The 16,396-nt window shown below is 40.5% G+C and overlaps 2 protein-coding genes across 24 annotated transcripts in view; one reads left to right on the top strand and one right to left on the bottom strand.

Moving 5' to 3' along the window:
- Positions 1-3,627, bottom strand: part of MFSD8 (major facilitator superfamily domain containing 8) — a 163,696-nt gene extending 160,069 nt beyond the window's left edge. For all 6 annotated transcript variants that reach the window (XR_006709903.1, XM_045468015.1, XM_045467976.1 and 3 more), the window contains exon 1: positions 3,526-3,627. The gene's annotated coding sequence lies outside the window, so the exon portion shown is untranslated. The remainder of the gene's footprint in view (positions 1-3,525) is intronic.
- LARP1B (La ribonucleoprotein 1B) overlaps positions 3,254-16,396 on the top strand; it is a 133,972-nt gene continuing 120,829 nt past the window's right edge. For 15 of the 18 annotated variants that reach the window (XR_006709881.1, XR_006709880.1, XR_006709878.1 and 12 more), the window contains exons 1-3: positions 3,706-4,398; positions 14,993-15,051; positions 15,463-15,522. Coding sequence is in view for 15 of the 18 variants with exons in the window: in XM_045467830.1 (XP_045323786.1) it covers positions 3,900-4,398; positions 14,993-15,051; positions 15,463-15,522 (618 nt within the window). In the remaining 3 variants the exon portion in view is untranslated. Of the gene's footprint in view, positions 3,426-3,705; positions 4,399-14,171; positions 14,261-14,992; positions 15,052-15,462; positions 15,523-16,396 lie in introns of those variants that run through there. The other 3 variants (XM_045467881.1, XM_045467890.1, XM_045467814.1) reach the window with 3 other exon arrangements.

Here is a 16,396-nt window from a genome sequence, read left to right as displayed (position 1 = left end):
ACGTTAAAAAAAAAATAGTATCATTGAGCCAAGGTTTTTTGGTAAGCACTTTACAAGGTAGCTCATGCAACCTTTACAACAATTTTATCAGTTAGGTCTAAGTGAAGGCAGAGAGGCCAATTAAGAGGGTATGACGTATCATATAAGCATGGTGGCATCTTGGAGTAGCATGGTGACAGTGGAGAAAGCAGAACTTGACATTTAGGAGGTACTGGTCTTGGTGAGTGCCTAGAACACTGCCTGGCAGAAGCTTGAGAAATATTTGTAAACTAGTGAATTATGGAGAGTGAGGGAAAGGAGAGGTTAAAGGATAACTCCTAGATTATATAGACTGGAAGGTGGTGCCATTCACTAAAATAGGGAAAAGATACTTCAACTTGGTTAAAATATGTACGTCTTTCACGTTCTTACTAACTGGCTCTCCCACCTTAATTGCCTTGATGGCAGTGTTTTGAACCAAACAGCTTTGTTCCTCCAGGCTAAATGGGGACTCTACTCACGAGAAAATAATCCACAGAATGGATAATAATTTGGCTACAAAAAATTAATTGAGCCAATCTTTCTTCCTTGATTTTCAACTAAGAAGCAGCGGATGAATCTGGCAATTAGCAGCAGAGGCCAAATGACTTAACATAATGGAATTTCAGCAAAGACAAATTGGGTCAGTCAAGGTCCCATCAAAATCAGATGGGAGTCGCCTGGGTAGGTCAGTAGGTTAAACATTCGTCTTTTGATTTTGACTCAGGTCATGATCTCATGGTTCATGGGACAGAGCTCCACATTAGGCTCTGCAGTGACAGTAAGGAGCCTGTTTGGGATTCTTTCTCTCTCTCTCTCTCTCTCTCTCTCTCTCTCTCTCTCTCTCTCCCTCTCTGCCCCTCCTGTGCTCTTTCTCTCTCAAAATTAATAAATAAACTTAAAAAAAAAATCAGATGATGGGGCACCTGGGTGGCTCAGTCAGTTGTGTCTGACTCTTGATTTCGGTTCTGGTCATGATCTCATGGTTAATAGAATCCAACTCCCCATCGGGCTCTGTGCTGACAGTGTGGAGCCTGCTTGGGATTCTCTGTCTTCCTCTCTCTCTGCCCCCAGCCCCAACCCCTAGGTTGCATGCATGCACTATCTCTCTCACAAAGTAAACATTAAAAAAAAAAAAAAAAAATCAGATGGAGGTAACTGGCTGGTTTGGTGGAGTGTGCAACTCTTGATCTTGGGGTTGTAAGTTTGAGTCCCATGTTGGGTGCAGAGATTACTTAAAAATAAAATCTTAAAAAAAATCAGATGGAAAGGTTAAACTGCATAATTTGAATAGAGTTATTAAAAGGATGACTTACAGAGGTACAGCATAAGAGTCAGGGAAACCAATGAGAGATAATGCAGTGCCCCAAGGACTACCAGTTATTAATAGGCTTGAAGGGACAAAGGAAAGAACTGGAAAGATAACTGAATAGTGCAGTTAACCCTTGGTGAATGTGGAATTGACCAGCCTGGGGAATATGGACTACGACTCCACTATCTTCTGGCCTCCAATCTCTTGCATATACTTCCTACTGCCTGAACCCATCGAGATACCAAGGACTGTGAGGGAATTCATTAGTGGAATCTGGACAGATCAGCTCTGCCTGGCACAAAAGGAGGCAAAGGGTGGAGAGGCAAATAGAAGACAGGTAAAGTTGTTTCCAAGAGGAAGCTATGTGGAAATAGGAGTTATTAATATGTGTTTAAAAGAGGGACAAAAAATTGACAACTCCCTTCACTGACATTAGTGGCACTGTATTACAGTGAAGATCTGAAACACCAACTACTGAATCTTTAGAGACCTTTTGAGTACACATTTACCCTCCAGTTCTTCTCTTCCTACAACCACAATCTAGTTCCAAAAAAGTCCTCCTGTGTTTCTTCAATAAAGCACCTTTATAATTCACTTAAAAACAAAACAAAACAAAACAAAACAAAACAAAAACAAAACAGCAGCAAACAAAACTACCAACCATGGTTAGGTAGCCCATATGAATCTAACTTCAGACACCATTCCACACAACCTTTTCCTCAACAGAATCAGTCTTTAATCCACCTGTATTGAAACAGATAGTAAAATAGAATGTGTTCTCTCAGTCACTTCCAGTGTGAACTTGTTGCTGACCTTTTGTAAACAAAGCCAAGTATTACCTGGCAGGACTCCAAAAGGCTGATTCTAACAGGAAGAGCAGCTAGTTGATAGTTAACAAAACAAGGCTTTACCAATAATGGAGCTAGTGAAGATGGGGCCTCCTTGGAAATATAAGTACAATCCTTATTCAACTGGTAATGGGTCCTGAAGGTTGCTCAGGGTCAGATAAGTTGGAAATTAATGTGACTGAAGGGAGACCCTCTGGGAAAGGAGTCCCGTATAAGCTTTCTGCCTAGCTTGTCAGCTCTCAAGGAAGCTAGGAGGGACCCATTGCCAAAGTGCATACAAATGGCCAGGTACAGTTTTTTGTTTTTTTGTTTTTTTTTTTTTTGAGGGAGGGGTGTTCTTTGGTGAAAAAATTTTCACTGGGTCAAACCCATTTTCAGCGACCTTGCACAGGAACATAAACATTAATTAACTTATAAATACATGCCTATGAAACCAATATCATCATTCACTGAATGTGACTGCCAAGTAGAAAGCTCTTATTGGATTTAATCAATACATATTTGTACCTTTTAAAATATGTCCATTCCAGGAAAAAATATTAGGAAACATGGTTACTTTGTAAACAAGTGTTATCTCTACAAATCAAAGGAACTTGTAACAACAACAAAAAGCCGGCGAAATACTAACCATTTGTTTTCCTCAAGAGCATTTTAAATGTATTTCAGTTCGAGGGTTGGAAATAAGGGTGGGGAAGTGCACTAAACCGACTCCCTGGGCAAAGGTTTCATAAACAGTTACCTACAAATTACACAATTTCCATTCTGGACGTGGCTCGGGATTATAAGGGATCGCAGCGCCCCAAATCCTCAGGGGGAAACTTTCACGGGGCGAAGGGTCTAACGCAGAGTCCGGGACCCCGGTCCGCAAAAAAATCACCCCAGGGTAGGTGGCGGAGACTACCTACCATCCTCTCCCGCCTCGGTTCAATTCTCTGTCAGGGCCTGGGGCACAAGCGACCGCCCCGCCCCCCCACCCTCCGGCGCCACGTGCGTAGCCCGCCCCGCCCCTCGCCCGCACTCTGCAGAGGGCGGTGCCAGGGCGCCGCGAGTCACAGAGGCCCTGTGCGCGCCCCGCCCCTGCGCCCACAGTCGGGGCTGCGGTAGCCCGCGTGCAGAAGAATCGTCCAGTTTGCCTTCCCTCCCCCTCGGCTGGCCGCTGGGGCGGGGCCGGCCCTTAGGCCGGGCGTTACCCGGACCGGCTAGTCCGTCAACCACCGCGGGCAGCCGCCTTGCGAGGGCAGGAGCCGGTGAGTAGCCACGTCACGCTCCTTCGGGAGGCCCCGCCCCCGCTCTGCCCTCTGGGACCACCCCTTTCACGCCCCCGCCTCCGCCCCCTTGTGCAGTTACCGGCTCTAGGGGCACGCGCCTCCTTGACTCCGCTAGAGGTCCTCCACCCCTGCTTGTAGTGCGTCCACCGCTGCCCACGCCAGGTGAAGGCTCGCGGCTCCCGGCTGCGGCGCCTGGCGCTTGTTGGCTGGCTCGGGGCGTGTGCCTCTGAGGCGAACTGGGCCGGCGGGCGGTTAGCTCTCCGTTCCGCGCGGGGAGGGGCGGCGGCACGCCGGGCGCTTGTACGGCGTCGGCCGACACGGGCGGCGGTGGCGGCCGGGTTCTCGGGTTTTCTGCCCCAGGCCGGAGCCAGTCGGTTCCCCGGCGGCAAGACGGGCAGTCGGGCTCCCTGGCCCCGGGCTCCCCCTGGCTGGGGTGGCTGGGGCAAAGGGACGATGTCTGCTCGCGCCCCGGTGCCCGGCGCTCACTCTGGGGAGGAGCCACCCACGGTGACTGCTGAGAAGGAGTCGCTGTTGGTAGCGGCGAGTCGGCAGGCCGAGCAGCTGTCCCCGCCCGAACGGGAGGGCAAGGAGGCGGCGAGTGAAGAGAGGGCCGCGACAGCCATCAGCGCGGGGGCTCGGGGAGAGCCGTCGCCGGCGCTGGTGCTGGGGTACAGCGTGCCCCAGGCGGCCGTGCCCGTGAGACCCCTGGCGCTGCACCTGGCGCACAAGGCGCGCGGGCCCGGGGGCTCTTTCGGTGGGGAACCCCCGCCACCCTTCCCGAGGGACCTGCCGGCCGAGGACGTCCTGGAGATTGAGGCGGCGGCCGGCCCTGAGGAAAAGCTGCAGCCGCCGCCGCCGCCTAAGGAGAACCCCTGGACCAAAAAGCCTCCTCAGCACCTGTCCACTGCCGGGACGGGACTGCCGCCGTCCCCACTGGAAACCCTGGAGGCAGGTCTGTGGTTTTTGCGGTGGGCGCTGGGATGGTGTGTGCAGGGATGATTTGTTTGGCTGTTGAAGGACTGGGGGAAGGGCAGGCCTCCTTTCCCTGTCAGTCGGAGGTATTTCGTTCCAAGGTGTCATTCACTTTGCCTATTTACATAAATGGACATCTGGGAAGGGAGCGGCAGGAAGAGGTGGGACCTCAGCTTCTCCTTGACTGGTGGGGGCACAGCGGGAGTAAAGTAGCTGAGCCGCTCGCCTGGCGCGGCCTCGATTGAGTTTGCCCCCGTCCCCCCTCCCCTCCCTTCCCCCCCACGTGTTAGTGACTTGGGGAAACTAGGTAGATAATGCAGTTCATCCTATAGAAAAGTTTTTGTGGACTTTTGGACTTGTAAAAGGGTGAAGCAAGTCAGAGCCAGGGGATTTATTTATAAGCAGTGGAAGCGCCATTGTAGTTTTTTTCATTGCGAAATAATTGATAAGCTGAAAATCTCCGTTTTCAAAACAAGAAGTAGTGATATTAAGTATGAGACTATACAGTAATTGCCAACAAAATTGTGGTGGGAAATAATTGAATAGGACAGTTGACATGAGAGTGGGTTGCATGTTAGGTAAATGGGAGTCTTCGGTTGGCAGCCCTCCTCTTCAGAGGGGGTTAGATTAAGCCTCAGCATTTGAAAGCTGATCAGTACAGTAGGGCTCTAGGTGCTTTATTTTGGTTGTAGTTTTTTTTTTTTTTTTTTTTTTTTAAGTTTAAGTGGAAAACACAAACACAAACACAAAAAGCAGTGTCTCCTAGTTTTATTTTGTAAATTAAGTCTTAGTAAATCAATAGAACTTTTAATATAGAAATTACAGCTGTTTACTGGGAAATCTTCACTTTTTCTTAAAATTAAAGGTTAACAATACAATGGGGAAAATGTGAGTGTGTTTACAGGGTTGTGAGAATCAAGTGAGTTCAAGAATATGGCATAATTAGGGGCGCCTGGGTGGCGCAGTCGGTTAAGCGTCCGACTTCAGCCAGGTCACGATCTCGCGGGTCCGTGAGTTCGAGCCCAGCGTCGGGCTCTGGGCTGATGGCTAAGAGCCTGGAGCCTGTTTCCGATTCTGTGTCTCCCTCTCTCTCTGCCCCTCCCCCGTTCATGCTCTGTCTCTCTCTGTCCCAAAAATAAATAAACGTTGAAAAAAAAAAAAAAAGAATATGGCATAATTATAAGGTAATTAAAATGTTTTAATTACATTTATATTGCAGGTATAAACATTTCTTCAGAGGATGTCCAATAGAGTGAGATGTTAATTGATTTTTTTTTTAGACTTTGCATGGTAATACTCCTCATTCTTCATAAATTTTGACACTTGCAGAAAAAACTACTTAAAAATTTGCTCTAAATTTAATATTACCATCATTCTCTTCTAGCTGTAAAGATCTATTTATTCACTATCACTAACTGAAGGAAACAAATCTTAAAGCATAATGTCCATACGTTTAGCGAAGGGAAAGAAAGCCTTAATGAATCTTAATGGACTGTTCAACCTCCCTACTTCTAGACTTATAATTGTAATTTATATTCAGTGAATTAACCAAAAAATGAACTGTCTTTTGGTTGTAAATTATTTTGACAGGTTTTTAAACTTTTAAGGTAAGACTTGGGAATTTTAATTGGAAATGTCCTTTTGAAAACTAAGAGTTTAATTAACTTCAGGTGCCTTCATTGGGGATCTTAATCTTTATTGGAGGTTAAGAACAAGGTAATGCTTGAGGTGTGTTGTGGTTCATGGCAATTTTGATTTTGCTGATGTCTGTCTGTAGGCAACTCTTCCTATTCTTGGAATCCAGTGCCTACAGGAATACTATTCTTTACTATTTGGAGCAGTAATTTTATAAACTTCCCAATACTGACTCTAAGCTCTTCTACCACAACTTCTGTTTGTAGTCATAGTGTAAAGATTATGGTGTAGAAAAATTGCACTGTTTTGAGAGACTTGGGTTCTACTTCTGGCGATTTTACTGGGCATTGTAAATGAACGAAATGAATGTATTCATCTCTTCCAATTAATATAAGAGTGTCATCTATAATCTGGGTGCCTTGGCTTCCCATTTTCCTAAGCATATTTGCAACTTAAAGAACAATAAAATAGCAGAGGACCTTTAAGGTTTAGAGTAGGTGCAAACTAGGGATAATCTATTGGTAGGGAGCCTGTGTAATTTATCCTACAAACCAGGATACTGTAGAGAGGGAAAGAGAAGGATATTAATTATGCTGGAATAACAGACTTAAACCATGCTTGTCCTGGCCAAACCTGGATTTACTGTTACCCTCTTAATGAGGTACAGGAATTCCATCCACAAAATTTTGCCGGAAAGTTTATCATCAGGGATGGAAACATTATAGGAAATGAAGGGGATTATCATTATTATTCATGATAATCATGAATTTTCTCTGTTGAAACTGCAAGTGAATCATTCTTGTTTCTTCAGCCTTTGTGAGGCACTTTATTCCACTTGTAGGATGATTTTGGCCTGTGTATTGCTGTTTCTCTTAATCTAGGTGAGGCCTTTTCAACCAAAGCCTGGCCCACCTGAGACACCTAGAATAGTGTCATTGCAGTCTTGAATTCAGTAAGCAGACCCGAAAGAATTGTCTCCAATTCTTGTTTAAAGTAATTGTTTTCTTTTTTAAAGTAATTGGTTTCTTTTGGAGACCTTTATTAAAATTACAATGTGGGTTTTATTAATCTCTTACCTGCTGCTATCACTGTATTTTGCATATCAAAAATCAGCTTTCTAATATAATTGCAGTTCTTTTGCTCAATGAAAACATGGTATATAAAAATACTGATTTGTCCATCTTTTTTATCTTTATTCTTTCTGACCTCATCAACTGTCCTTTCTCTTAATGTCTGCTTCCTAGAAACTTCAAATAAGCTTATTATTACTCTAATAACATTTTAAGTAAGTTATGTGAATGATACATAAATACAGCCTCCTTATAAAAACAGAACTTTTGATGTCTCCTTACATATCCTGTTTACTGATATTCAGACCTTTCCATGCAGTTCCTTCTAAATATAGTGTTTTGTGTATGTTTTTAAAACATCATATCATCATCCATTTTTCATTTAAAGTATTGGTTGAGCCCACCAACCAGGCATGGGCGGGGAGGCACCTGGCTGGCTCAGTCGGTAGATCTTAGGGTTGTGAGTTCAGGCCCCACGTTGAGCATGGAGCCTACCCCCCCCCCCCCCAAAAAAAAAAGGTAACTATACAATAAGTGAGTTTTTTTTTTTTTTTAATTTTTTTTTCAACATTTATTTATTTTTGGGACAGAGAGAGACAGAGCATGAACGGGGGAGGGGCAGAGAGAGAGGGAGACACAGAATCGGAAACAGGCTCCAGGCTCTGAGCCATCAGCCCAGAGCCCGACGCGGGGCTCGAACTCACGGACCGCGAGATCGTGACCTGGCTGAAGTCGGACGCTTAACCGACTGCGCCACCCAGGCGCCCCAATAAGTGAGTTTTTAAAATTAAATTTTAAAAATTGCTGGCAAGGAGCCCATAAATATAATTGATATAGTTCATTTAGCCAATTACCTATTGGTTGACATCTTGGTTGTTTCAAACAGCATTTTTATTTTATTTATTTTAATTTTATTTTTTTAGAAGGAGAGCTTGAGCTGGGGGAGGGAGAGAAAGAGAGAGAGAGAGGCTCAGCCATGACTGAACTTGCCCCCCCTTCCATACCCAGCTCCACTGACTCAATCCCATGATCCTGGGATCATGACCTGAGCCGAAATCAAGTTGAATGCCCTTAAACGACATTTTTATACATATTTCTGGTATACATGTCTGACTTTCTGTAGGATAGATGATGAGAACTGGAATTGTTAGGTAACAAGATATTTGTTGACAAGTTGCTCTCTAAAGTGACTACAAATTGATAGTCCCACTTTTAGAATATGAGAATTAAATAGTTTTAAAAATGTTTTTTAAAACATTTACTGTAGTAAAATGGCATTTTACTACAATTTTCCCTTAAAATTAGTGTAATGTTGGTAACAGTGCATTTTCTTTCTTTCTTTCTTTTTTTTAAGTTTATTTCTAACAGAGAGAGAGAGAGTGTGAGCAAGCTAGGGAGGGGCAGAGAGAGAGAGGGAGACACAGAATCCCAAGCAGGCTCCAGGCTCTGAGCTGTCAGCACAGAGCCCAAAGCGGGTCTTGAACTCACCAACCACGAGATCATGACCTGGGCTGAAGTCGGATGCTTAACTGACTGAGCCACCGAGGTGCCCCAGTGCATTTTCTTAATTAAAACTTTGCTAATGATTATAGTCATGAAAAGTGAGTAAAGTTTTTAAGTTTGTTTATTTATTTTCAGATAGACTCAGAGAGCATGAGTGGGGGAGGGGCAGAGAGAGAAAAGGAGAGAGAATCCCAAGCAGACTCTGCACTGTCAGGGCAGAGCTGGATGCTGGGGCTCGAACCCATGAACCATAAGATCATGACCTGAGCCAAAAGCAAGAGTTGGATGCTTGACTGACCAAATCACCCAGGTGTCCAGGATTGGGACTCTGGGCTCTTGACTGACTGAGCCGCCCAGGCAACTCTAAAATTATCCCTATTATGTTACACTCCCTGCCCCTGTAAACTACTTAAATATCCTACACATCTCTCTATTGGTTGTTAACATAAGAAGAGAGTACTTAAATGGGGAGGGAGCCTATAATGTATCTGGTCTTATCCTACCATTCTAGCTTTTTGTTTATGTTCTCTTCTTTGTACCCTGTGTTTTGGGTGAAGGCCCTATTTGCTCATCCTCAATCTCTTTAATTCTTCCCCCCCCCCCCAATTTTTATTTAAATTCTGGTTAACATATAGTGTAATATTGGTTTTAGAAGTAGAATTAGTGATTGATCACTTACATATAACACCCCGTGCTCATCATAACAAGCGCCTTCCTTAATACCCATCACCCATTTAGCCCACCCCCCACCCTGTTTTAATTCTGTTTATCCTTGAAAAACAAGTTCATATGCTGACTCCTGTATGTAGTCTTCCTTGGTCTCACTGAGCTACTCTCCTTAATAGTCCACAGCTTTCTTACAGAAATTACCCCTAAGTGTCTTGTAATGGGATTACATATTCATGTTTTTATCTCTAGTTCTAGTCTGTAATGTTCTTTGAGGCAAAGGGTGTCTTCTTGATGTTTGTATATTGTCCATAACGATGACTTTCATTTAAATGGTACTCAATTTGTGGATTTTATTATTTTGAAAAAAAATTTGACCTTTTAAAATTATGATTAAATGCAGTCATGGTGTAAGATACCTTTCTTATGGGGTTAGCCATAGTCTGCCTTTAAAGAACAGATTATACCAGCAACTCTCATTTTAATGTGCACAGGAATCCACCATGGGTCTTTTTAAAATGCAGATCTGATTTTGTAGGACCTGAGATTTCTGTATTTTTAATAAGTTCCTAATTGATTCAGTGATGCTGATAGATCAGTTTGAATAACAAGGGATTTTAGTCCTAATGAAGTATAATAAATAGTAAGTATCTGTTAACAATTAAAGATGTTGCATTTACCTGACTGGGTAATACTGTTGCAATTTTCGTTTCCAGTGTTAAAGCTCTTAAAATGAATTGTTTTCCTTATTAATTCAGAATTATTAGCTTATAGATTCCCAGAGTTAAAGAATAACATTTTAAAGGTACTGGAATATTACTCAAAAAGTTGCACTGATATAGTGTCTCACCAGTGATATTTGAAAAATGGGAGATATGAAGATCATACACCATTCATGTATGTTAATATATACTTGAAAACACTAGTAGTTTAAATTTGTTAGGTTTCATCTGTTTGGGAAAAAATGTATTTTAAATTTTTATATACAAATTTAAACGCACAAATATGTTTTAAATTTGTTTTTTAATTTTCTAGGGTTGCTTATGTTTTCTCTAAAAACGTGAAGGGCAATTTCCTCCATTTTAGTTAAAAATAGCCTTTTGTAGGCTTGTTTTACCTGTTCTCCCTATGTGTATATAAAATTATATTTAAGACGTGATGGACTATTTCCATGTTAATGCATATAGATTTATCTTGTTTCTAAAACTTTTACATTCTTTTGTTTAGATATACTGTAATATAACTATACCATGTTAATGAATGTAGATATAGGTTGTTTACTTAAATATGATTATATCAGCAAACTCACCAGTAAACATACAGACATCATTGTACCTTGTCTTGCTTCCCAGGTAATTTCCCAGAAATAGAATTGCTTTATTAAAAGATACATGTTTTAAGTGATAGATTACACATGTCATTACGATAGGTAAAAAGTGTTTTATTTTACATTTCTTTATTAGTGCAATTGAATGCCATTTCATATTTGGCCGTTTATATAGATTTATTTATTTTATTAAAAAAATTCTTTTTAATGTTTATTTTTGACAGGGAGAGAGAGAGAGAGAGAGAGAGAGAGAGAGACAGAGCATGAGTGGGGGAGGGGCAGAGAGAGAGGGCAGAGAGAATTCAAAGCACGCTCCAGGCTCTGAGCGGTCTGCACAGAGCCTCACATGGGGCTCGAGCCCACAGACAGTGAGATCATGACCTGAGCCACCCAGGCGCCCCATATATATTTTTAATTATGATATTTTGAGTAGAGTTGACACGATATTACATTAGTTTCAGGTGTACAACCTAGTGATTTCAAGTTTATATGTTATGCTGTGTTCACCATAAGTGTAGCTACCATCTGTCCTTTTGCATCACTGTTACGTTGTCATTGCCTGTATCCATCAGACTGTGCCTTTTCCTGTAATTTATTCATTCCATAACTGGAAAACTGTCTCTCTACCCACTTCATGTATTTTGCCTAAACCCCCTGTATTTCTTTTTAAAATCATCTGTTCATCGTTCACATAGATTATTTATTTAGCAGCTTAGTATCATCCTTTCAAATTAAAAAGTCTGGGTTGATGAGGTTGTTTAAGTGAGCAGCACAAAGGACTTACTCATGTTGAACTTGGAATTAGACAAATGTGTCCACACAGTTGGTTGCATTGCAACTGCAGGTCCTCCTTCTATCTGTGTTGAGGAGTCTGTCCCTGTGAAGGTGACAGACGAAAAAGCAACCCACAGGGGCACCTGGGTGGCTCAGTCAGTTAAGCTTTTGACTCTTGGTTTCTGCTCAGATGGTGATCTTGGGGTCATAGGATTGAGGCCCCACCCCCCTTTCCCTGATGCGCTCTGGCTCTGAGCGAGGAGCCTGCTTGGGATTCTGTCTGTCTCCCTTTCCCTCCCTCTCTCCCCCTTCATGTGATCTTTCTCTCTTTCTCTCTAAAATAAATTTTAAAAAAAATTTAAAAAGCAGCCTACAATACTTGCTTTTTGTGGACAGCTAGTTCCTAAAGGAAAAAGAGGAAAGGTGCTGAATTGGTAGGTTCTGTTTTTTTCCCTAAACTCATTAATCAGGAAACTTACTATTTCCATGGGAGGACTTGGGAACAGGAATGTTCTGGGAAAGTCTTCCTCTTGGAAAAGTAAATTAATTCATAAGGACCGTTTAGTAACAAATGTTAAGAAATCACTGTTTCCTTTTCCAGAGTGGCTAACATAGTTTGTCAGATACTTTGTGATTAAATTATTATATTGATAACATGTACATAAACATCCCAATTACAATGTGTACATAAAGGTACAACATTAAAATGTAAGCATTATTAATTCCCCAGGGTTAAATGTAAGCTTTCCCATTATATTTCCTGAGGAGGAATTAAAGTTGAGAGCTTAAAATTTAAACAAAAATTCAAAATTCTGAGTCCAAAAGAATATGCTGAAATCAAAATCTCTTAAAATTTTTTTAAATGTTCTGGGGTGCCTGGGTGGCTCAGTCAGTTGAGTGTCTGACTTCGGGTCAGGTCATGATCTCGCAGTTTGTGAGTTTGAGCCCCACATCAGGCTCTGTTCTGACAGCTCAGAGCCTGCAGCCTGCTTCAGATTCTGTGTCTCCCTCTCTCTCTGCCCCTTCCCTGCTCATGCTCTGTCTCTCTCTGTGTCTCAAAAATGAATGAACGTTAAAAAAATTAAAAAAAATTTTTTTTAAATGTTCAAGGAAATAAATATTCCCAACTTACTCACTTTTAAGTAGAGCTTATAATCAATGTCTGAGTAGAGTATGGAACTGTACTGGTTTTTATTTTTATTTATACATGGTTAAATAAAAAATTTTTTTTAATGTTTATTTTTGAGGAAGAAAGAGACAAGAATATGAGTGGGGGAGGGGCAGAGAGGGAGACACAGAATCCCAAGCAGGCTCCAGGTTCTGAGCTGTCAGCACAGAGCCCGACGCGGGACTCCAACTCACAGGGCACAAGATCATGACCTGAACCGAAGTCAGATGCTCAACCGACTGAGCCACCCAGGCCCCCCAGTTTTTAAATCAATAGATTATTAACTCTGTTCTGTTTAAGTATTTTTAAAAATTTTGTTAATAATTTGTGTCATTTAATATTAGTTAAAAAGTTTATTTTTATGTAGTCAGAATAATTTTAAAAAATTATTTTTAACGTTCATTTTTGAGAGACAGAGACAGAGTGCGAGCTGCGGGAGGGCAGAGAGAGAGGTAGACACAGAATCTGAAGCAGGCTCCAGGCTCTAAGCTGTCAGCACAGAGCCCAACATGGGGCTTGAATCCACTAACCGTGAGATCATGACCTGAGCCGAAGTCGGATGCCTAACCAACTGAGCCACCCAGGCACCCCCAGAATAATTTTTATCTTTAATTTCTGACCTTAATTTTGTGATTATTAATATCTAATTGATTTATAGTAAAACTAAATGAAACCTGCTTTTGTGGCCTGTCCCTTACTAGTTTACATCAAATATTTTGTATAAAGCTTTATTTTGTAACTTCTGGGCACTTAATTTACTTACCATAGCAATATTTTGGGACATTTTTTTCCACTTTGTTGAGGGAAAGTCCCCCAAATGTTCTATACTGTATAACTTTCTTTTATTTATGTTTTTGAGTTTGAGCGAGAGTGTACGCACGTGAGTGCACCCAATTTGAGGAGGAGCAGAGAGAGAGAGAGAGAATCCCTAAGCAGGCTCTACATTGTCAATGCAGAACCTGATGCAGGGCTTGAACTCACAAACTGTAGATCAGGACCTGAGCCAAAGTCGGAATCTTAACTGACTGAGCCACTCAACTGCCCCGATATTGTATAACTTTCATAAAATACATGGTATATGTAGAACATACTCCAGTCAAATTCTGGATAGCGTTCAGGCAAATATTGTTCTTTGTTTTCCTGCCCTCATTTTTTGTAATTTTTCTTAATGAAATATTTTATCTTTATGTCCATTTACAAATATGTATATACATGCACATACGTGTAACTATGTACTCATTATTCTGTGTTAGGAATAGAATTACTTTAATATTCAAGATTCCTGTATTTTCATCCCTTGCGATATCTTCATCCTTCATCTCTCTTCCTTTGAAAAGTACTCTGTATCTTTTTTATTTATTTATTTATTTATTTATTTATTTATTTATTTATTTAATATATGAAATTTATTGTCAAATTGGTTTCCATACAACACCCAGTGCTCATCCCAAAGTATCTTTTTAAAATCTGCTTCTGGGTTTTAACTGAAAGATTGCTTCATTTTATTCTATGAATTGGTCATTGCTATGATTTTATGAATTCATGTTTTGCTGTATTATTGTGTTTTCTGTGCACACCAAGTTTATTCTACTTTTCAATATTTACTTTAGATCATGTTTAGCTAGGTGATACGCCATCTGGTCATCTTGGCTAAGTAACGAACCAGACTAAAAAACAGTTGTAAAGCTTCATTTAGAGAGTAAGTCTTTCTCTATCTCTCTTTATTTATGTATTTATTTCATTGTCAACCACTGTCTTATTCAAAATAGGGACAAGTGGTGATACCATGATAGTCTTTTATTTATTTTTTTTTAAGTTTGTTTGTTTACTTTGAGAGAGAGAGTGTGTGAGTGGGGAGGGGCAGAGAGAGAGGGAGGGAGAGAATCCCAAGCAGGGTCTGCTCTGACAGCCACCCAGGTGCCCCAGTACCATGATAATCTTATACAAACTTTTACAGAGACCTGTTCTATTTTTTATGACTTTATCTACATACAACCTATTATGGTTGCTAATCTTGTTTGTTTGCAAGCACAATAGTTTGAAGTCTTCTGACTTATTTTCTGGATGCTTCTTGATGAATGTCAATGTATGAATTGTATAGCAAAATGTATCCCTTTGGGAAGTAAGTTACTACTTTATGAAAACATGTTATATTTCTAATTTTTTCATGTTTTCCTCCGTGAAAGGATTAGTCAGTTCAGGTTAAGTAAACCTTGATATTTCTTTTGATTTGAACACTGAAAACAAATTTGAATCTATTCTTGAACTGTAGTTGATTTCTTGTTGAGTTTCAGTATCAGAACTTTGGATTTTGTTGGAAATGATGACAACACTGGCTTACTGAACTTGATATGATACTTATTTTGTTAAATATATCAAACGAAGTGATTGTAAAAACAATTCTGTGTATTTTTTTAAAATTTTTTTTTAGAGCTCAGTTCCCCCCAAATTATAAAAGCAGGAAAACTCAAGACAAAGAAATCCAACAAGGTATGTTTTTACATGAAATAGTTCTTAGCTATATTGATGTTGAAAATTGGTATGTTAGAAACTCTTAGATTATTATGTACTTTTCTTCTAGTTTTATCATTGATGTTAGGTTAAAGCTAATATATTAGAGAATTGTGGCCTTTGTGCAAATCCTGTATATGTTTGTTATTCTGTTATCCTATATATATCAATCTAGTCTCAGTGTCATTAAATAGTGCTAGAAGTTGGATAAGACCCAAGCATTGTTATTGCAGTGTTCTGTTGTTTGGAGAAGATTTTGAGTTAATTTGGCAAATGCCTGCATGTAATTGTAAATAGGTGATTTTTTAGAATTGCCTTCACTTTTAGAAAATATTTTTTCTACTTAAGATTTCTAATTTGCAGATGTAACACTTATTTATTACTTCTTAGGCTAGTGATTTCAGCGATATGGCGAATTGGCCAACGCCAAGTGAATTAGTGAACACTGGAGTGAGTATTATTTTAAGGTTTTTTCCTTCATAAAGGGAAAATATTCTCATTTCAACATGTGGAGAATTATTTCAAATGTGGAGAATTACATTAATAAAGAAATGCTGAAAACTTAGCAGCCATCCTTTTTATAGTCTAACCCATTTTTCAGATACCTGATTTTATTCATCACATTGCCTTCATTTGATTGTATTCTCAGGAGGTAATCTTCGATTTAGAAGGGGTGGGTACCATGCTGTTATTTTTATGTAGTGACTACAATTAAAGAGATTAGTTTTTAATATGAGACTAAATTGAAGCCCATTTTGTTTCAGAATTTGCTATATGTTTATTTATAATCTTCAATATGTATTGAAGAGCTAATTAAATATACACATATGCATCATATGCATATATATATTGTATCAAATCAGGAAGTGTTCAGTGAATGGATTTTTAATTTAAACTATGAAAGAAACTCTAAAAGATGGTTCTGAGATACTTTATCAAAGGACTTAAAAACATTTTTTTGTAACGTTTGTTTATTTTTGAGAGAAAGACACAGAGCGTGAGGGGGAGAGGGACAGAGAGAGAGGGAGACACAGATTTGGAAGTAGGCTCCAGGCTCTGAGCTGTCAGCGCAGAGCCTGATGCGGGGCTCGAACTCAATGAACCGCAAGATCATGACCTGAGCTGGAGTTGGACACTCAACTGACTGAGCCACCCAGGCACCCCTATCAAAGGACTTTTTAGAGGAGTGGTAGCATATATGGTTATCTGGTTACATGTTTTCATTTGACACTGTACACTTTGTTATTTGTATTTTGTGCGGTATTAGCTTACAGTTGTAGATAATATACATTAATTTAAACAGCTTAATTACTGAGTGACATGT

This window comes from Leopardus geoffroyi, chromosome B1 (genome assembly GCF_018350155.1).
Source record: "Leopardus geoffroyi isolate Oge1 chromosome B1, O.geoffroyi_Oge1_pat1.0, whole genome shotgun sequence".
In the NCBI taxonomy this organism is placed as follows: domain Eukaryota; kingdom Metazoa; phylum Chordata; class Mammalia; order Carnivora; family Felidae; genus Leopardus; species Leopardus geoffroyi.
The sequence above is the reverse complement of the archived record's forward strand: the minus strand, read 5'-3'. Positions and strand labels throughout refer to the sequence as shown.